Raw genomic sequence first — 22,729 nt, forward strand, 5'->3', positions numbered from 1 at the left:
TTCTCTGTTCAGTACTGAGCTTTAGCTATTCATTTGCAATGGAAAGCTTTACAAAATTTCTGATATTCGCCGTTTTTCTTCTGGCTGCATTAGTGCAGCCATCAACTGCAAGACCAAGTAAGTTTTTTTTGCTGTTTTTTTTGCTGTTTTTTTTTTTTTTTTTTTTAGATTATTTCAATATTACTCCAATATTAGTGTAGAAAATGGTTCAGTTTAGATGTGAAAAGGAATTCTGTCCTGTCAGTTTTATTTATTTTTTTTCAAAACTGACAGCTGGAAACTGCATGCTAAAGACAGCAAGGGAATTCACCTTCAGCACACTTTCCCTAAATTAAAATGTATCTAAACCCAAAACCAAACATTTTATATATTGCAATTTCCCAATCCTTAAATGCGGTGCATTATTTTTCCCTTTTTTGAATATGCGTTCGTACTGCGTTTTAAAATTGTGTTTTTATTGCATATGGTTTAAATGAGCCCATAAAGAGAACATGCTTACTGGCAAGCTAATCGGGTGAAAATTATGGGGGAAAAAAAGACTAAAAATGGCAATAAGAAATTATCAAAGAAGGTATTATTATATAGGTCCAAAACTAAATAATTATGGCCCTCACACCTCATTTTTAAAATGACTTTTATGTTCCACATTAATGCAGTGCACCCCCTCCCCCTTCCTCCAACTGTACAGTTATTTACCACATAAAAAAAAACTGACAGAACAGCAGTCTGATCTATTTTTAGTTTTAATTTTCAAATCTAAGCTGTAAAATGTCTTTACCAACAAGTATGTAATATAAGGGCCATATTAACAATTCATGCAAGTTATACCTAATCAGATAGGCCCTTCTATTACATACTTGTTGGTAAAGTGATGTCACAGTAGGCGGGACCTCAGATGAGGCTGTGCAGCCCTGGTGTACCTCAGTACAGTATTGTCAGTGGGTGAGTGCAGTCGTTCTGTGCAATTTCTCTGTTCAGTACTGAGCTTTAGCTATTCATTTGCAATGGAAAGCTTTACAAAATTTCTGATATTCGCCGTTTTTCTTCTGGCTGCATTAGTGCAGCCATCAACTGCAAGACCAAGTAAGTTTTTTTTGCTGTTTTTTTTTTTTTTTAGATTATTTCAATATTACTGCAATATTAGTGTAGAAAATGGTTCAGTTTAGATGTGAAAAGGAATTCTGTCCTGTCAGTTTTATTTATTTTTTTCAAAACTGACAGCTGGAAACTGCATGCTAAAGACAGCAAGGGAATTCACCTTCAGCACACTTTCCCTAAATTAAAACGTATCTAAACCCAAAACCAAACATTTTATATATTGCAATTTCCCAATCCTTAAATGCGGTGCATTATTTTTCCCTTTTTTGAATATGCGTTCGTACTGCGTTTTAAAATTGTGTTTTTATTGCATATGGTTTAAATGAGCCCATAAAGAGAACATGCTTACTGGCAAGCTCATCAGGTGAAAATTATAGGGGGAAAAAAAGCTTAAAAATGTCAATAAGAAATAATCAAAGAAGGTATTATTATATAGGTCCAAAACTAAAAAATTATGGCACTCACACCTCATTTTTAAAATGACTTTTATGTTCCACATTAATGCAGTGCACCCCCTCCCCCTTCCTCCAACTGTACAGTTATTTACCTCATAAAAAAAAACTGACAGATCAGCAGTCTGATCTATTTTTAGTTTTAATTTTCAAATCTAGGCTGTAAAATGTCTCTACCAACAAGTATGTAATATAAGGGCCATCTTACCAATTCATGCAACTTATACCTAATCAATTAGGCCCTTCTATTACATACTTGTTGGTAAAGTGATGTCACAGTAGGCGGGACCTCAGATGAGGCTGCGCAGCCCTGGTGTCCCTCAGTACAGTATTGTCAGTGGGTGAGTGCAGTCGTTCTGTGCAGTTTCTCTGTTCAGTACTGAGCTTTAGCGATTCATTTGCAATGGAAAGCCTAACAAAATTTGTGATATTCGCCTTTTTTCTTCTGGCTGCATCAGTGCAGCCATCAACTGCAAGACCAAGTAAGTTTTTTTCTTTTTTTTTTTTCTTTGTACACTAATATTGGAATCATATTGGAATAACTAGCTTAGAGGTCAAATAAAGTGGTGTCCATATCATGTATCATATTATAAATGCATACTACCTGTGCTCTATTTATTCAGCTGGAAAGAATGTGTAAAACAAATTTCTACGTAATATTCAGAGATATAAGCAGCTGAAGTTATATATAAATGTCATCTTTTTCTTTAAAATCTGTCCTGCTTCCTTTTTCCCTGATCCTTCTTGTCGGTCCTTTATTGTGATTGACAAAACCTCTGACCAATAAGGAGGTTCAGTTTGGTTTGCACAAATCTATTTGTTTTTTTTTAGGTTTGTAATTAAAATAGATATTTCTTTGCTGTACTAACTCAGTTTCTTTTCTATTATAGTTGGATACCAGATGTTTGTCGAACATACACCAGCTGGTGTAGAGGAGACACCAAGAAATGGTAAGAATTACACATTCTGACTATCATACACTTTACACTTCAGAGCCCACTTCCTAGATGTGCTGTTGACTTCACTGTGCCCAAAAATAGCCTCTTCTGTGCTCAAGATCCTAGGATCTCAAACACTTAGCAAGGCTGTAGTGCGGCATGGTGACGTCTCTGTTGTCTGCACGAAGTGGGCTCTGCGATAAGTATTTCTTTCAGTGATTTATTAGCGCCTTTTTATTTAGGGTGTGATTTATTAGAGCAGACCTTACAGAACAGGTAATGATTAGACCACTTGCCTGTTTTATGTTTTTCTGTGTCCCGATTTCTCTTCAATTCCTGTCCTGAGAGCACAACATGTGACCTGTCAGAGTTACAGGACTGGTTCTTCTCCAATCATGGAGCTCTCTTTGCTGCATTAGGCATACCGAACTTTATGGTGCAAAGCAGACTCCATCCTGTAGTCCACAATTTATGAATGGACCATAAAATGCAGGCTGCAATATTCATCCTTCCGTGGAGTATAGTAGATAGTGGTATCAGCTCTCTGTTATAAATTGTGGAGTGTATATGAAATCGAAGTCTATTTTGGGATATAGCAGGGAAGGATGAAAACCCTTGTCAGGTTTTTATTTTTGCCTGTGCCCCCATTATGTAGATTTGTTTTCTCTATTTTTTTCTGATGACTGTTGTCACTGTAGGTGGGAAAATTCCAACATTTTCCATAGTTACAGAACAGGAATAGAAGGAAATTCTTCCAATAGGGACACTTGGTCCTGTGACAACACTTACAGGGGATTTTCTGTAACTTCCTGTTGTGTTTAGATTAGGAAAATACCTCAGAAAGGCTTGCAGAATGTTAAAGTTGAGTTTAGATATATTTTATAGTGCCTTTTGTAAAATGCCCAGAAAGATTCATTTCTCTAGGTCCCCAGTTGTTTACCAATCACCACTATTATTCTGAGTGAAAATTCTCTTTCTACACTATATGGTTGTTAATTGCAATTTTCTCTTTTTGTCATGTACAGATTATATTCACATTGATGATCTGATTCAGAAAAGCATCGGAGTTGAGGATGTGATCCAGGGAAGCGTCGGAGCTGAGGATGTGATCCAGGGAAGCGTCGGAGCTGAGGATGTGATCCAGGGAAGCGCCGGAGCTGAGGATGTGATCCAGGGAAGCGCCGGAGCTGAGGATGTGATCCAGGGAAGCGCCGGAGCTGAGGATGTGATCCAGGGAAGCGCCGGAGCTGAGGACGTGATCCAGGGAAGCGTCGGAGCTGAGGACGTGATCCAGGGAAGCGCCGGAGCTGAGGACGTGATCCAGGGAAGCGCCGGAGCTGAGGACGTGATCCAGGGAAGCGCCGGAGCTGAGGACGTGATCCAGGGAAGCGCCGGAGCTGAGGACGTGATCCAGGGAAGCGCCGGAGCTGAGGACGTGATCCAGGAAAGCGCTGGAGCTGAGGACGTGATCCAGGAAAGCGCCGGAGCTGAGGACGTGATCCAGGAAAGCGCCGGATTTGACGATCAGATCCAGGAAAGTGCCGGATTTGACGATCAGATCCAGGAAAGTGCCAGAATTGACGATCAGATCCAGGAAAGTGGCAGAGTTGAGCTTCCGATCCAGGAAAGCGCACCAGATTACATCAGTATTGAGGATCTGATCCAACAAGCCACAAAAGGAGCTGATTCCAGCAAGGATCAGCCAATGAGTGAGAAGAATTTGGAAAATGGTAAGTATAGTATTCCAAATGCAAGAAATACACATTCTTAAAATTCCATTTATAGGGTGGAAACTCTTCCAGTTTTCCTTGTAAAGTGTGCGAGGGCTGTGCATCCCTGTGCAAGCACTTCCATTCATGTCAATTAGGATGCAGCGGCTGCACAGACACAGCTGCTACTCCAAATTTGACATTCATATGGGTGCACGGCATCGACCGCACACTGTCTGCATGCAGGGCCATGCATCTACACTCGCATGGATGTCAAACTGGGAGAAGCGGCTGTGTCAATACAGCCACTGCATCTCAATTGACATGAATGGGACTGCCTGCACAGGGATGCATGGAACACATGCACCCCTGTGCAGGTAAACATGACCTTCACACAGGTGTACGTTGTATTACGCCCATGTAAATGAGGCCTAATGCTCTGGTATCAGGGTCACTTTAACGTAAATCCCCACCTTCCCATGATGTGCGTGGCCTATTTATGATGTACCATACTTCTGTATTGGAGCAGGGACAGCACAGCAGTTACTAGGGCAGCAACTTCACATATACCAGAAATACATCAGATATTTACCAAATAATGAAGAAATCCCCACCTGCTTAATATTTATCTTAGGTACTAAAAGAAATGTACTAAGTTTGTTTTTCTGTTTCATTTATGTCTTTTAGATTTGCCAGGAACAACAAAACCTGTACCGCTACGGATCAGGAAGCAAAGATTCTTCCAAATGAAAGCAAAAGGTAAAGTAATAATTAACCATTATCCTAAATGCCTAGATATATCACACTGGTGAACATAGAAAATGTTTTAATAGCGGATTTGGACAGATGATTGTAAAATAAATGGAAACTACTTTGAATATAGTAGTAAGGGGTTAAACCCTTCACTTTTTTTTTGTCTGTCTCCCATTTGGAACATTTCTATGCACTTCCTGTTCTGAAGACACAACAGGAAGTGAAAGGAAATCTCTACAAAGTAAGGAGAATTTGCCTCTAACACAGTTCTTACCGGAACAGATATCCCCAATGGAAGATCTGGTGACAGCTTTAAAATTTTAGATTTCCCATCACCTTCTGTCTTGGATGAAGTAGTCACCAGGACAAACAGGTTGAATCTCCTTTTTGGGGGGGGGGGGGGGGGGAGGAGCACAGTACAGACAGAAATAAAAAAATTTAGGCCTGTAACTCATTTGGCCTAGGAAAAAAAATGCAATCCTCATGTGACAATGAAAATAGGACATTGGCTGATAACAAGTACGTGCTTAAAATATAGGGTTGCACTGACGAAGGTAAAGCCATGAAAACTTTGACAATGCTGTTTATGCATGATTGTTCTTAATTTTAACATTTTCTTCATTTTTTTTCACAGTCAAAAACAAGCCAACAACGCCACCGACAACGACACTGCCTCCGACGACAACCCAGGCTCCGAAAAGATCTATTCTTTTCAGCTGGAAACACTGGGTTGGGCTACGTAAGTACTTTACTACCTTTCTATATTGTATGTCTGATATTTTTCCAGTCACATATAGTCACCACATGCTGCTTTTTTGCATTATATAATTTCGAATTTGAGGTCTCTTAATCCAATAAAAACCTGTTATATTTCCAGACACTGTCACCTTGCCAGTACAGAGCAATGTGTCAATGTTTCTAGAAGCAAAGGGTATCTCCTGATCCCCTAAGGCCTCATTCACGTGGCCAAATAGACTCCTACACCGCCAAAATAATCAGTATATTATGTGACTGGGATCGTGTGTGTGTGTGTGTGTGTGTGTGTGTGTTCAGCTGCAGCCAGGAAGCCTTTACTTTACATACGTTCACATGGATCCATACATATAGTGTTTTCCTACAATTTGTAGGACGCTTTGAGCTTCGCTCAACAGCAAGCCAATGGATTCTAAGGTCAGTACAGCCATGGCAAACTGATTTTAGAGTTAAACATAGGAAAACAGAAATTTTTTCAAGTTTAACCTGAAATCAGTTTTCTGTGAGACCACCACTATACAAAAATACCAGCTGCCAAACATAACGATGCTGTTACAAGGTGCAGTACAGAGAGTAATAAATTGTAGGTCATAATAAGAAAAAAACAATTAAATTAATATATTTTCTTTCCTTTTGCAGTCGCTACTTTGATTTTAATTCCGCTGCTCATCTACACCATCAAGAAATGCTTCAGCCCCAGAACTGTGGGAAAGCAATTTTTGTAAGTATCAGATAACTTATTTTCCTAGAACTATGAGTGACCCCTGTCTGTATTGTTAAATATGGATAGTATAGTTACCAAAGCTTAATACCATACAATGCTTTATTGTAAGACATATTTACTAACAAACTTTTTTTTCTCTTCTCTAGGAGCTCACAAGGAATGTGGTAAAGTCAAAACAGTCAGAGGACCCGTACTGTGGACGTTTTAATCCACAAGGTAAAAAATAATAAATGCACAGGAATTTGCAGGCAAAAAAGGTGCATTTAGGAGCCTGTGGGTCAGGCTTCTACATTTACGAGCCTGCGAGGAGAGAGAGAGAGAGGGAAGAGCATTTAGGAGCCTGTGGGTCAGGCTTCTGCATTTAGGAGCCTGTGGGTCAGGCTTCTGCATTTAGGAGCCTGTGGGTCAGGCTTCTGCATTTAGGAGCCTGTGGGTCAGGCTTCTGCATTTAGGAGCCTGTGGGTCAGGCTTCTGCATTTAGGAGCCTGTGGGTAAGGCTTCTGCATTTAGGAGCCCGCGGGTCAGGCTTCTGCATTTAGGAGCCCGCGGGTCAGGCTTCTGCATTTAGGAGCCCGCGGGTCAGGCTTCTGCATTTAGGAGCCCGCGGGTCAGGCTTCTGCATTTAGGAGCCCGCGGGTCAGGCTTCTGCATTTAGGAGCCTGCGGGTCAGGCTTCTGCATTTAGGAGCCTGCGGGTCAGGCTTCTCCGTTTATGAGCCTGCGAGGAGAGAGAGGGAGGAGAGGGGAGAAGATAGAGAGAGAGGGAAGAGCATTTAGGAGCCTGCGGGTCAGGCCTCTGCATTTAGGAGCCTGCGGGTCAGGCTTCACCGTTTTCGAGCCTGAGAGAAGAGGAAGAGAGGAGAGAGAGAGGAGAGGAAGAGAGGAGAGGAAGAGAGACGAGAAGAGAGGGAGGAGAGAGAGAAGAGGGAGAGAGAGAGGGAAGAGCATTTAGGAGCCTGTGGGTCAGGCTTCTGCATTTACAAGCCTGCGGGTCAGGCTTCTCCATTTTCGAGCCTGAGAGGAGAGAGAGGAAAGAGGAAGAGAGAGGAAAGAGGAAGAAGAGAGGGAGAGGATAGGGAGAAGAGCATTTACGAGCCTGCGGGTTCAGGCTTATCCATTTTCGATCCTGAGAGGAGAGAGAGGAGAGATAGGAAGAGGAGAGGGAGAAGAGAGAGAGAGGGAAGAGCATTTAGGAGCCTGTGGGTCAGGCTTCTGTATTTAGGAGCCTGCGGGTCATGCTTCGCCATTTTCGAACCTGTGAGGAGAGGGAAGAGAGAGAAGAGGAAGAGAAGGGGGAGAGAGAGGAGAAGAGGAGAGCGAGAGGGGGGAGAGAAAAGGGGAGAGAGGGGAGGAGAGGAGAAGAGGAGAGAGAGAGAGAGGGGGGGAGGAAGAGAGGAGAAGAGAGAGAGGAAGAGAGGAGGAGGGAGACAGAGAGGGAGAGGGGAGGAGAGAGAGAGGGGAGGAGGAGAGAGAAAGAAGAGGAGAGAGAGATATCTATATCTGTATATCTATCTATATCTATATATATATATATATATATATATATATATATATATATATATATATATATATATATATATATATATATATATATATATATCTCTATCTATATATATATATATATATATATATATATATATATATATATATATATATATATATAGAGAGAGATCTAGAGATGTCTATCTATATATATATATATAGAGAGAGAGATCTATAAAGATATAGATATATATAGAGATATATATCTATCTATATATATATATAGATATATATAACTATAGAGATATATATATATATATATATATATCTATAGAGATATATATCTATCTATATATATCTATAGAGATATATATCTATAGAGATATATATCTATCTATATATATCTATAGAGATATATATCTATCTATATATATCTATAGAGATATATATCTATCTATATATATCTATAGAGATATATATCTATCTATATATATCTATAGAGATATATATCTATCTATATATATCTATAGAGATATATATCTATCTATATATATCTATAGAGATATCTATCTATCTATATATATCTATAGAGATATATATCTATAGAGATATATATCTATCTATATATATCTATAGAGATATATATCTATCTATATATATCTATAGAGATATATATCTAACTATATATATCTATAGAGATATATATCTAACTATATATATCTATAGAGATATATATCTAACTATATATATCTATAGAGATATATATCTAACTATATATATCTATAGAGATATATATCTAACTATATATATCTATAGAGATATATATCTAACTATATATATCTATAGAGATATATATCTAACTATATATATCTATAGAGATATATATCTAACTATATATATCTATAGAGATATATATCTAACTATATATATCTATAGAGATATATATCTAACTATATATATCTATAGAGATATATATCTAACTATATATATCTATAGAGATATATATCTAACTATATATATCTATAGAGATATATATCTAACTATATATATCTATAGAGATATATATCTAACTATATATATCTATAGAGATATATATCTAACTATATATATCTATAGAGATATATATCTAACTATATATATCTATAGAGATATATATCTAACTATATATATCTATAGAGATATATATCTAACTATATATATCTATAGAGATATATATCTAACTATATATATCTATAGAGATATATATCTAACTATATATATCTATAGAGATATATATCTAACTATATATATCTATAGAGATATATATCTAACTATATATATCTATAGAGATATATATCTATGGAGATCTATCTATCTATCTATCTATCTATCGATCTATCTATCGAGAGAGATATCTTTCCCTCTCTACTGGCACATTCCCCTCCCCTCTAAAACACGTGCTCATCACTCCCATACTTAAAAAACCCTCCCTAGATTCCACCGACCCGAACAACCTTAGACCCATCTCCCTGCTGCCATTTACATCCAAACTCCTAGAGCGCTTAGTCTATAATCGCCTGAGTTCCCACCTCACCGGCAACAACCTCCTTGATCCCCTACAGTCTGGCTTCCGCCCCCTACACTCCACCGAAACTGCCTTACTCAAACTCACCAACGACCTGCTAACCGCCAAAGCTAATGGCCACTATTCAGTGCTCCTACTCCTCGACCTCTCTGTGGCTTTCGACACGGTTGACCACCCCCTCGTCCTCAAACAACTACACTCTCTTGGCCTCAGAGACTCTGCTCTCTCCTGGCTCTCTTCCTATCTATCACAGCGCTCCTTCAGTGTTACCTATAACGCTGCCACCTCCTCTCCACTCCCCCTCTCTGTTGGGGTCCCTCAAGGTTCTGTCCTCGGGCCCCTTCTCTTCTCCATCTACACCTCCTCCCTTGGCCAATTGATACACTCTCACGGCTTCAACTACCATCTCTATGCCGATGACACGCAAATCTATCTCTCTACCCCTCACCTCACCCCTTCAGTCTCCGCCCGTATCACAAGCCTACTGAGCGACATATCGGATTGGATGTCACTCCACTTCCTCAAACTAAATCTGTCCAAAACTGAGCTCCTAGTTTTCCCCCCAGCCCGCGCTAGGGGGAAAACTAGGTAAATCGCCTTAACCAAACATTTGCAAATGTCTATACTCCCCAGCAAAAAATCTGCGTTGATGAGTCCCTCATTAATTTTTCTGGTCGCCTTGCATTCAAACAATTTCTCCCCAGAAAGCATGCCAGATATGGGGTCAAGATGTAGAAGACCTGTGAGAGGGCAACAGGCTATACATATAAGTTTTGGATTTACAAGGGAAAAGATAGTCACGTGGAGCCCCCCGGATGCCCAGACTACATGGGGAGCAGTGGCAAGATAGTTTAGGACTTGGTGTTATCCTTTTTCCATATGAGGTACCACTTATACGTGGACAATTTCTATTCAAGCATGTCACTATTTAAACATTTGTACAATCTTGAAATTGGCGGATGTGGCATCGTGCGACCTAATGGGTGCTCACCATTAGAAGTAGGTGGATGCAGGGTGGTATATTCTAATGGTGGGCATACCACACACTTCTGGCAGAGATTTCTTCTCTTTTTTTTCATTCAGCCCACAGGCTGCATAGAGAAAAAAAAAAGAACATAGCATATATACCGAACAAGGACCAGCAACTTACTGGTATATCACTGGACTCTGAATGGGTTTACCAGGATGATGCCTACAGCTGCAGGCATCATCCTGGTATAGTTTTTTTCAGCAGGCAAAAGGGTTTCATGTAAAAGCAATCCTAGTGGCTAATTAGCTGCTGGATTGCTTTTACAAGCAGTGGGAGACTATGCCCCCCTCCCCCCGCTGCCTTCCACGACCTTCTCGGGCAGTCCCGAGCCATCGGGAAAACTTGAGAATGCAGCTGGTGTTTCTGCCAGCTGACCATAGAGCTTATTGGAGACCAGAATGGTCTAAGAAGTCGGAAGCTACAAGCATTTCATCACTTTAGTTTTGCAGGATATAAACCGCGCCATTTGTAAATTGGGAAAGCATCTGATCACATCGATCTCGGTGAGATTAGATAACGTAAGGGCAGAGGAGATATCTAGAGTCTGATAGACCCCAGATTTCTCAAAAAAGAATATGACAATGCCCTTAAAGTTATAGGGGATATTTTCATTCCCTGTGATAGCATAAAAAGTGATTAAAAAAAAAATAAAAATTAAAGGGACAGTGTATAAATAATTGAAAAAATATAAATAACTTACAAAAAAAAAAAAAAAAAAAAAGCACCCTCGTCAGTATGTAAACAGCGGTTGTACTATGCATATGAAATCGCCGCAAACGTATGGATATTAAAAAGTATGGATATCGCCGCATATGGATATTAAAAATGTATGCAGTTTGTCGCCATTGCATGGGGCATGCGCAGTTTTAATCCATGTCATTTTTGGTATCTATTTACTCGGCATACCATCATCTTTTATATGTTACTAAATAATTGGCCAATATATTGTGTTTTTGTGCATTAAAAGTAAAAAAGTGTATTTTTCAAAAAAAAATTTGGGTTTGAAAAATCGCTGCTCGAGTACTTTGTGACATAAAAAATTGCAGCACCCACCATTTTATTCACTAGGGTGTATGCTTTAAAAAAATATATAATTTTTGGGGGTTTAAAGTAATTTCCTAGCCAAAAATACTGATTTTTTTCATGTGAACAAAAAGTGTCAGAAAAGGCTTGGTCTTCAGGTGGTTAGAAGAGTGAATGATGTGTGGCATAAACTTCTAATGCTGGGCATAAAATGCCCCCACCCCCCAAAACGACCCATTTTTGGAAAGTAGACACCCCAAACTATTTGCTGAGAGGCATGTTGGGTCAATAGAAGAATTAATTTTTTTACCACAAGTTTTTGGAAAATGACATAAATAAAAAGCGCACAGGTGACCAAATGCCACCGAAAGAAAGCTCTATTTGTGTGGAAAAAAAGTACGTAAATTTTGTTTGGGTACAGCATTGCATGACCGCACATTTATCAGTTGAAATAGTGCAGTGCTGAAAAGCAAAAAGAGGCCTGGCCATTGACGGGGGTAAATCCTCAGGATGGCAATCCTTTTTTTTTTTCCAAAGATAGGTAACATGTAAAAAACAATGAGCTCACCTGAACTAGTAACATACCATTATAAAGAGATACAATATACATGCTGTAGAAATTCTGAATGGACCCTCTGCACATTGGTATACACATTATTACCAAACGTTACACAGGAACAGGGATTTTTTGTTGACATACACTGCAATACAGGTTTAAACTGGCCAACTACATCAAAGCATTATCCCTCTGGCCACCCCCTACTCGGCTATGCAATGTATATAAACAAAAAAAAATCCCTGTTTTTTTTTGGGGGGGGGGGGGGGGGGGTTAAAAGTTTGCTAGAATGGGTGTATAGCAGTGTGCAGAGGGTCAATTTTGAATTTCTAGTGTTAACATGTGGTCACAACCCTTTAACAGCTGATGGGTTATATATACGTATAAACTATTTGGATTTGAGCACAAGTATATCTTTATTGGCATAGTGCAGGTCAGTGACCAGACCTGAACCTGTAGCACTTCTACAGTTTGTGTCTACTTGCCCCACATTGACACTATATCCACTGGAACATATGCATTTAGCAGAGTAGAGTAGGGACTGACCAGAAAGGGATTACTTTGACGTAGTTGGTCAGCTTAAACATGTATTGCAATGCATGTGAACAAAAATCCCTGTTTTTGAGCAAAATGTGCTAGGAACATTGTATAGCAGTGTGCAGAAGGTCCTTTCACAATTTTTAGTGTTAACAGTTGGTCACTCCCCTTTAGTACCTGATGAGTTATATATATGTATAAGATATATGGAATTGCGCACAGGTATATCTTATTTCTAATACAATATATATTCAGGGTGTGCAGTACCAATTGGACAATACAAATAAGAAACTTAACATTCACATTTGCCCTCCCCCTCCACAATCACCTATGTCATAGGTCAGCAAAGAGAAATCCATGGTTGACAAAGACACTACCAAGAATAGGTATTTCTGAGACATGCGCTCCAGAGGACTTCATCTACAAATGCCAGGTCTTGTGAAATATTTTAGAGCACACTCTGCCAGCATAGAATATTTTATATTTGGGGAGAACTACACTAATTAAGTGAAACACTTGTGCTAGTGATGGCGGGTGGAGTTTTTCCAGTTGAGTAGTATAGTAATTCTTGCTTGGAAGAGTATTAGACAAGACACAATGGGGTGGATTCACCAAAATCTGGTGCAGCTTTGCATGGTAGCCAGCCAGCTTATAACTTCAGCTTCTTCAATTAAAGTTTGGTTATAAAACCTTGAAGCTGATTGGTTTCCCTGCAGAGTTACACAAGATTTTGCACTCTCCAGTTTTAGTAAATAACCTCCAATGTGTTCATGTATTAGGGATACAAAGAAAACAGAGAAGGACATACTTCAGAGGTTCTAGGGCCTGAAAACCCAAGGTGATTTTCTAGTGTAGAGCACAGTGCTTCACAAAGACTGGACAAAAGTCCAGAATACTGTATATAGTATATCTCAGCAGGAGAGTTACTTCACCTATAGCACTGGGCATGTCATGCAAGGCCCATATGATACAACTTGGTGTGTAATGCAGGTGATGTAGAAGCTTAAATAGCATGAACTTGTCATCTGTGCTGATGACATCTGTAAGCCATGAACCTGTTACTTCTAGCTTTCTTCACAGAGGTCAGGAATACATTTAAGCCATTTCACTTACAGAACCACAATTTATATTTAATTATATTTAATTTGCAGATTTGTATAAAAGGTAGTAGCCACTTTGGTTCATTTTTTTCCATGAAGAGAGATTGTTCCACAGGGGAAGGAGGTCAGGGAGAGATATAAGGTGCCAAATAGTGTCCAAATGTAGTCCTAATGGAGTGGTGAATCAGTAAATACCTAAAGAACTTGCAGGATAGATTTGTTTGGGTTTGCAGGTTGTCAAAGGAGGGAAAGGAATTTCTGTTGCGTAACAGCACTCCTGTTAGACCATTGGTGGCATCACCTCTGTCACTGGTTAAATAATTCCAGAAATTGCAGAAAAAACTACCTTTCTCGTCACCTGGGCTATGGCTCGTTAAGTGAATGAGGAATCGGTTATAATAAAAACATTGCTCCCCACTCCAGCAGGCTAGGCTTCCTCCATCTCTATGACTGGTCCCATGAAGCCTCTTCTACAAGGCGCTCCGTGCCTGAAATTGCAGAATGACACAATCAAGTACAATGCAGGGCCAATAGTCCAGCATTATACATGAGAAAGCTGGAGCAGAGGAGATTACCAGAGCCTGTGAGAGCAAGGAGTAAAACCAGTATTACATCTTATTCTTCATCCACTAGAGTTAACAGGCATTTAACACTTGCAGTGAGAAGGGCCAACTGCAAGGGTAGTTTTTTTATCATTCCCAAATATGGGCTTTAAAATATATTTAGCAAAATTATTATTTAGACAAAAATAAAACAATAAAAATATTTTTTTGTAGCATGGAAGGATTGGAACTTTTGGCCTTTTGATTTTTATCTGTGCCTTCCTGTCTGGTGACAACAGCACTACCAAAACTTTCTTGTATGAGCATCAGAGGGACAAAGTGAGGGCATACGGCCTCAATGGGGGTCACAAACAAAAAAAAGCACCTAATAATAAATAGAAACCTTGCGCTAACATTAAAGCAAGAATTAAATCAAAAGTGTTGCACTATCAAATAATTATATACAGTTTATTCTACTTCACATGCATGAAATAAAGTGACCATAAATAATAAAAAAATTCTTCAAGTGCATATAATGAATATTGAACTCATAAATACATTAGTCCCAAGTCCAATAGTGTCAATCTACCCCACCAAATCTTCTGTGATGCAATATGTGTATCACCATAGTACAAATCCACTTATAATTACAATAGTGAAAACTCCCAGTATCCAACACCTCTGCGCCAGCCACCAGTGACACCGCTGCTGCTTACCTGAGACTTAGACTTCAACACACTGGGAGGTCAAGTAGAGTTTAGGATTAGACACTAGGATGGATGATTTGTTCGGAACCCTCATCTCACAGACACAGATTCATTTCCCAGCACTCAGCAGCAAACACCAGAGCAGATGGATGGATGGATTAAACCTTTGATTCTGCGGCTGGCCGCTCAAAGACCGCTCCAGCAATTGGACACAGCATATAATCCACATAGAAGAGGAAGCAAAATCGCCCTCAGTGTAACACTGCAACCAAATTTATAAAAACTAGGTATCTTCTCACATGGGAATAGTAGAAGACAGCATATCATAGACCACAGATCGAGCACCCCAGCAGCGTGCCAAGCATTTTGAGTTTTCCCCAACCCATCCAAAACTAAATAAAGGATAAATAAGTACAAATATACATTTTAAAATCTTTCTAGAGGTAAACTTTAACTTTATGGTGTCACATGTTCTTTTGTTTCACGGCATGAAATCTTGAACGTTTCTCTGGTTCAGAAGACTCAAATTTGTATGCATCCACTAGAGGGAGTATGCACTCCGGGATGCAGTATATGTGGAGTGAAAGGTTTTCAGCGATAGCTGAGCGCCTCTTTTGTGCAGTTGTAACAATAGAGGTGGATTGCTATAATTGGGTGGACTACATATCCTGGAACCTTTTATGATATCACTGAATTACTACTGTCCCACCAACATGCAATTTTTTTTTGTCACTGCACATAATACCTTAACAAAAAACCCAATAACACTTAAAGAAAAGTGGAACTGAAGGCATTCTTTTTTTATTTTGGTTAGGGTAAGGAAAGGGAAGCAGGAAGTGAGGGCAAATCCCTCCAAAGTGAGTGAAATCTTTGGTAGTGACCAGGGTCACCAGAAATAGTGTCTTCATTAGATTTCCAACCATTATTGAACCAAGCAATCAAAATATGAGATTTTTTCATTTTCACTTTGGGCAATAATGGTCACCCACCCATCTAAAACTTAAAAAAAAGTTTTGCTTTGCTCTCCTGAAAGGACCCTCCAAGTTTACTACAATAAAAGTCCCAAATACGTTTATAAATGCACACCAGGACTCAAAATGTCTCTGTTCTAGATTGCAGAGTAGGATGGGCCTTCTTTGAGTGCACAGGTCACTTCGTGAATGATGTAAACACTTCCCAATGGCAGTCCAGGTGTTATAATTCTGCACCAATCTATCTAAAAATATATAAAAAAAAAATTTTGGTGTGACATACACTTTAATTTTAGCGTGTGATTACTATAGAAAACCATTGGCCTGATTTTGACTAAACACTTAGAGGTTTATTTACTAAAGCTGGTTTACGCAGAATCTCGTGCACTTCTACATAGAAACCAATCAGCTTACAGGTTTTATTGCTGAAGCTTAATTGAACAAGCTGATGCTAGAAGCTAATTGGCTACCATGGAGACCTGAAATTACACACTGTAGAGCTCAGTAAGGAGAGTTCTGGGAGCTGATTGGAGGGAAAAGACACATCCCCATTCACACAGCTCACAGGAACAGAGCTGAAGCTGACAATCTGCTGGAGGTTCCTCCCAACCCTTTTGCTGCTTGTTAGGAATATGTAAATATTTTGTCCATAGGTAACAGGTGCACTTTAAATCTGAAATAAAGATTATTTAATGCAATTACACATTTAAAATAAAACAATTACATATATTGTATAATGTAATTGGTAGAAGTTCCCACATTTGTCTTTATATTAGCTCTAAGTAAATCTATGCATGGCAAGACTCGGACAGGGAAGGGGAAGGTCAAACCTTGTAGTCAATAAACATGCTACTCATGGTTAAAGCTGAATTAAAGTCAAATTTAAAAATAATGCTAACAGGTAGGGTTCCATGATAGAAGAGACACGGCATGTTTCATCTGCCACAACGGCTTCTCCCTGCCTGGCATCATTTGTGTAACATGATTTGCACATGTGCTGTTCAGTGTACAGCACGGTTGTGTGAAGAGACGAATTAACTCCCTCGCACATGTGCAGGAGGTATGTCATCTCAGCCCAGCCAGTCAAGAAGCTGAAAAATCTAAACCCGGAAGAAGAGTGGGAGAACATAAAAGCGTCAGCAGCGGAGTGGAGTGTGGACATCACAGCTTTGGAGGGGATCTACCACAATGTGCTAATATGCTGCACCTACTAACACTTTATGGCAAACCCTTCATCACACTTTGTGATGAAGGGTTTACTCCCACTTTAACACAGAGAATATACTGATGGGGCAGATGCAGCGTAACTGTGAAGACTCCTTCATTGTCCAATCAGCAATATAGTAGTGTGTTCTTGACCTGTATTGTTTAAAAACAATTTACCTTTACCTTTACCAAAAAAACTACCTTTGACGATAAGGGGTGTCTGTAGATAAAATCAAACTATTCAGCTTGCACCAAAGTTGAATAATGCACTTGCTATAGGTCAGTGTTTCTCAACTCCAGTCCTCATGGACCCCCAACAGGTCATGTTTTCAGGATTTCCATTATTTTGCACAGGTGATTTGATCAGTTTCACTGCCTTAGTAATTACCACAGCTGTTTCATCTGAGGGAAATCCTGAAAACATGACCTGTTGGGGGTCCATGAGGACTGGAGTTGAGAAACACTGCTATAGGTATAGCCATTTACTCCGCTCATGAAGTCTGATGGCATCCCCCTGTTCTGCCTCGTTGCTAGGATGTTGCTAAAACATGCCCAGCTGTTATTGTTCATCCCCGCCATCATAGGAACAAGCTCTCATATGCTGAGCTCAGAGCTACTACATCAGGGGAAAGAAGGAGCATGTATGAATGAGAGAAAGAGCTCACTCCTGTACTGGTGGATGTTAACAGTAACAGCTAGACCTCTCCTAGCTACATCCTAGCAACAAGCCAGCATGGGATGATACCATCTCTGGGAGTTTTTTAGTCAGGCTTCATGAGGTATGAAACAGCCTACCCCTATAGCAGGGTGAAGGTGAACTATGCATTTAAGAATACAGACAAATTCCTAACCAATCTAATACACAGTACTCAGGGGAAATTGTCCAAACAAATTAAAGCTGAAGAGAATACAAATGACAGTAAACAGATCACACAAGCTGCACTAAACATATATGTGTATATCAAGTTTATTTAGAATATATAAAACCAGGGACTGCATTTACAATTGAAAGAAGAATAGCAAATACTTTAACAGGTGTGTCCAGTGGCTGGGGTCTGGACCAAGACAATATGTAGAACAGACCCATAGATGGATTTCCTGACTAAACTTTATAAACTACGCTGGTGGTTGTTCAACATTTCCAGGACAAGACCTAAAATGTATGTTGTAATGATATTTTTCAAGCTGAAACCCCCAAAGTATGATGTAATAATATATTTAAAGCTATTGTGTGTGCAGCTGCCCACCTCCTCATTTCCAACCCCATCTGACTAATTTCTGAGTAAAATAAAAAATAAATATATATATAAAAAGCCCAATTTTCCCACCTAATTCTGCTATCACATGATGCACCAGGTCTCCTATATTCTGATACTGCAGTGTGGGAGTGTCCTTCTGTGGGTGGCCACAGCTCTGCCTGGTGACATGGGTGCCTCCTTCAACATGCCACCCAACAGTGGCATCCTCAGCAGTTCTGCCAACTCCATCATGGGCATGATGACATCATGGCAAGGGGCAGTAATAAGTGGAGGAAGCTTTATGTACATCTACAGATGGGCTTTCAGGGAAATAGTCATCCAGATTTATGTTAAATAAATGTTTTATGTATATTTATAAATGCTCTTTTAATTTGAAATTTGGGTGTAGCAAGAGAATGTGTGCATTTTTCATAAAAGTACCATCAATAAGTTCCTAATGTACTATCAGATTAGTTCCAGCAATCGTTTGAACTTCTGAGCAAGCACAACCACAGACTCAGCCCTGAGCAAGCATACCTTTACAGTCAGTCCTGGGCAAGAATGCCTTCACACTTAGCCCTTTCACTCACACCAAGCCCAGTGTAGGTATTCACTCACATCCCTAATATACATTTACTCAAGCATGTACAAGCATGCACTCACCTACAGTCCCTTTATCAGAATGAAGCTGTATTCATCCACACACCCATCCTCTTCAGCACTATACTCAGCCATGACACTGGGTGAAGGGTTCCTGCACACCCACTCCGTCTTGAGCTCTGTCTTCATTTGGCTCAGCCAATGGGTCACTTTTAGCTGCACAGAGCATTTCCAAATGTACACATTCTTGGACATCTTTTTATGTCCTTTTCCATCTTTATAAAGTTCCATTACCTTGTTACGCAGGACTTTTGACAGTTATTTTCTGATCCCCATGGCTCAGTCTCTAGCCTAGTCAGTGCTTCCACGTAAGAGCTAACAAACTATTTATACACTGACAATAATTGCAAATTAAAAAGCCACCGATGTGGGACATTAAACTCTAATTGGCATTTTAACCCGTGTGTGTCACCTTGTGTGTCTGTACCAAGGCCAAACATTCCAGGGTATATAAACTTTTGATCATGGCCATTTGGGTGATTTCTGTTATTATGATTTAAAAAGGAGCCAAACAACTATTTGATAATAAATGGCTTCGTATGATCATCATCCTTCAATAAAAGAGCATTGTTTGGCATGATCAGTCATATTTTCAATATCAATACCAAAATTTCACAATTTCAGCCAGGGTATGCAAACTTTTGAGCACAACTTTATATAGTACATACACATCCCTAACCCTCACGGGGTGTACAATCTAAGATCTCTAACTCACAATTTAGACTGGATCCAATTAACCTACCAGCATGTCTTTGGAGTGTGGGAGAAAATCCACGCAGGCACAGGAAGAACATGCAAACTCCAGGCAGGTAGTGCTGTGGTTGGGATTTGAACCAATGACCCTAGTACTGCCAGGTGTAAGTGCTAACCATTTAGACACTGTGCTGCCCACATCTAGAAGTTGAGATGAGTACAGCTCCTTTGGGGCCATGTGTTTTACGAGTGGCCAGAAAGAGAAGAGGGCAGAGACCCTAACACCAGTCTATGAAACCTGCAGCTATTACATGCAGAGCAGCCCAGAGATACAGCAGGAGTTGTTCCAAAATCAGTTGGTGAGGTCAAAGGCTGTGCCCCTAGAGGGGGCTGGACAAAAAGGGTCTGGGGTGGTTCAGAAGAGAGCCCCAAATAAATTCCATGTGCCCAAGGACAGCTAATGGCCCAGTTAACAGTTTGCAAAAGTGTATAATAAACCATGCCATTTTTTTTTAAACATAGTACAAGTGCTTGTTTTCTTCTGTGCATCATTCTATTCTGCAACTGTGTGGCTGAGCTGACTTTCTGCAGCCCCTTCTTGTCCATATGCATGCACTTCAGCCATGTCTGCATAACATCTCTCATCTCTCTAATTCTCCTCCGTAAAAGGCCCAGTGACAGGGTGACTGTGTTGGGCTACAGTTAGCAAACAGAGCGTCACCCAATAACAGGGAGTGCCTGAACAAAGACTTTTGTGGCAGGATCACCAGGAATTATTTCAATGAAAGCTTCAAATTTAAAAATGACTTTTGAAAATACAATAAAAGTTTACAGCTTATATGAGGTGTTGTATAGTTTACATATACTTTAATACATTTTAATACTTTAAGGTACTACATTGCACTGGAGTCCAGGATTAATTTTCTTATCAAAGTTGGCAGGTGTGGTCACTAGCAGACCCTTTGTCTTCCACCATCGTCAAACTGCATTTTTCTATGCCCCCCCCCCCCCACCACACACGCACCTTGACATGATCTGTTCAGTTGTCAGCTGAAGACATTTACAGTATTGTACAATGTCGTCAGGTCAAGTGTTTGAATCTAAACCTGAGCTGGCCTAAAATGATGCAAAAGGTAACAACAGTGCTGTGGTCTACAGGTACCTGTGTTGGTCTTCAGAATGATTCCATTGACCTTGTGAGGCCTCAGGAACGCTGTATCCATGCTGGGCTTATGTTAACATAAAATTCTGCCCCCTCTCCATTAAGCCTCACCTACTGCTATTTGTCAAATGCAATACCCTCAGGTACCCTATTCTCACCATTGAGATGTGGTAATGTTTGCAATAATTCAATGCAATGTGGTGCCAATCATTCTGAATAGCCTTCCAATGCACCTTCTCAGCACACTTGAGTTGCAGTTCAATAAGCAGCAAAACATTAATGTGGTAAAATTGCTGCATGCATGATTTTTGGTCTGTTGTGATGTGTTGGGCAGCCTATTCAAATAAACGTGCTTCCAAATGCAACGTGCGTTAACTCGGGTACCAATGCACTTTAACATGGGTGTATAGAAAGCTCTAAAAGGAGGAACCGCTCATCTTCTAAAAGCATCAGAACAGTTTGTCTTCCAACACAAAGACTAATGCAACCAATAGATAGACCCTCTCCAAACGCATTGCACTCGGTCAGGAGCTTACTCATAGGGTATACTGTATATCTTATGAGTAAGCTACTGACTGAACGAAATGCATTGGGGGGGGGGTCTGTATATGGGATGTAATGGTCTTTGTGTTGGAAGACTTAACCACTTGCCGCCCAGCCACCGCATATAAACGGTGGCAGGGCGGCGCTCGTAGGCAAAAGCACGTTTTAAAACGGCTGCCTTCAAAACAGGTAGGGGGCGCGCGCCCCCCCTACCTGTCCTGCGGGTGTCAGCCGACGGGTCACGGCCGGTTTTTACCGGCCGTTTTCTCGCGATTGCCGGTGATCGCTAACACAGAGCAGGGCTGCATTGTTTACACACAGCCCTGTTCTGTGTCAGTTCTCTGACAGCTTGTGAGAAGCTGCAGAGTTTCTCTCCCTCATCAGCTCCCCCCTCCCCCCCCCCCCCCCCCCCCCCGTCCAGTACACACCCCCGCCCCCTAGTAAAACACTCCCCTTACACTGCAAATTCTAAAAATGTTAACCCCTTCCTCCCCAGTGACATCAGTACAGTTTCAGTGGTTTTTTTTCACTGATCACTGTATTGGTGTCACTGGGGATGTCAGTGACCCCAAGTCAGTTCCCCCCCCAGTGTCAAAATGTCCGCCGCTGTCCCGCAGTCCTGCCATAAGTCGCTGGTCGCCGCCATATGTCGCTGATTGCCGCCAAAAGTCGCTGATCGGCGCCATTATTAGTATAAATAAAAATTTTTAATTCCAGTATCTTTCCCGCCATTTGTAAACGCTATAACTTTCACGTAAACCAATTAATTTACACGTATTGGGATTTTTTTTTAGCAAAGACATGTCGCAGAATGCATTTTGGCAGAAATTTATGACTAAATTTGATTTTTGCATTTTTTTTACTGGACATGTTTTATAGCAAAAAGTCCAAAATATTGTTTTTTTTTTTCCTCAAAATTGTCAGCCTTTTTTTTTATAGAGCAAAAAATAAAAACCGCACAGGCGATCAAATACCACCGAAAGAAAGCTCAATTTGTGGGGAAAAAAGGATGTAAATTTAATTTATGTACCGTATTGCATGACCGCGCAATTGTCCGTTAAACTAGCGCAGCGCTGTATAGCAGAAAAATGGCGTAAATTGCAGTATCTATACCATAGTTTGTAGACGCTATAACTTCCACACAAAGCAATCAATATACACTTATTGGGATTTTTTTTTTACCAAAAACATGGAGCAGAATACATTTTGGCCTAAATTTATAACCAACTTTGAGTTTACTATATATTTTTTATAGCTGAAAGTAAAAAATATTGTTTTTCTTCAAAATT

At 40.0% G+C, this 22,729-nt stretch overlaps 1 protein-coding gene across 1 annotated transcript; it reads left to right on the top strand.

The window, feature by feature from the left end:
- The first annotated feature begins 1,004 nt into the window (after window positions 1-1,004).
- LOC149469744 (uncharacterized) lies at window positions 1,005-6,595 on the top strand. Its single transcript, XM_089668745.1, has 7 exons — window positions 1,005-1,083; window positions 2,441-2,500; window positions 3,514-4,218; window positions 4,885-4,956; window positions 5,585-5,689; window positions 6,343-6,424; window positions 6,574-6,595. The coding sequence occupies exons 1-7, from the start codon at window positions 1,005-1,007 to the stop codon at window positions 6,593-6,595; spliced, it is 1,125 nt and encodes a 374-aa protein (XP_089524871.1).
- Window positions 6,596-22,729: the final 16,134 nt, after the last annotated feature.

Source organism: Staurois parvus, unplaced genomic scaffold, assembly GCF_062004578.1.
Source record: "Staurois parvus isolate SC_StPar_1 unplaced genomic scaffold, SC_StPar_1.0 ptg000061l, whole genome shotgun sequence".
In the NCBI taxonomy this organism is placed as follows: domain Eukaryota; kingdom Metazoa; phylum Chordata; class Amphibia; order Anura; family Ranidae; genus Staurois; species Staurois parvus.

Bases quoted from the DNA above. Each gene is read 5' to 3' on its own strand.
- LOC149469744 (XM_089668745.1), top strand. From the start codon at position 1,005: ATGGAAAGCTTTACAAAATTTCTGATATTCGCCGTTTTTCTTCTGGCT. The intron at 2,501-3,513 runs GTAAGAATTACA...TGTCATGTACAG, and splicing joins AGAGGAGACACCAAGAAATG to ATTATATTCACATTGATGAT. The intron at 5,690-6,342 runs GTAAGTACTTTA...TTCCTTTTGCAG, and splicing joins GAAACACTGGGTTGGGCTAC to TCGCTACTTTGATTTTAATT.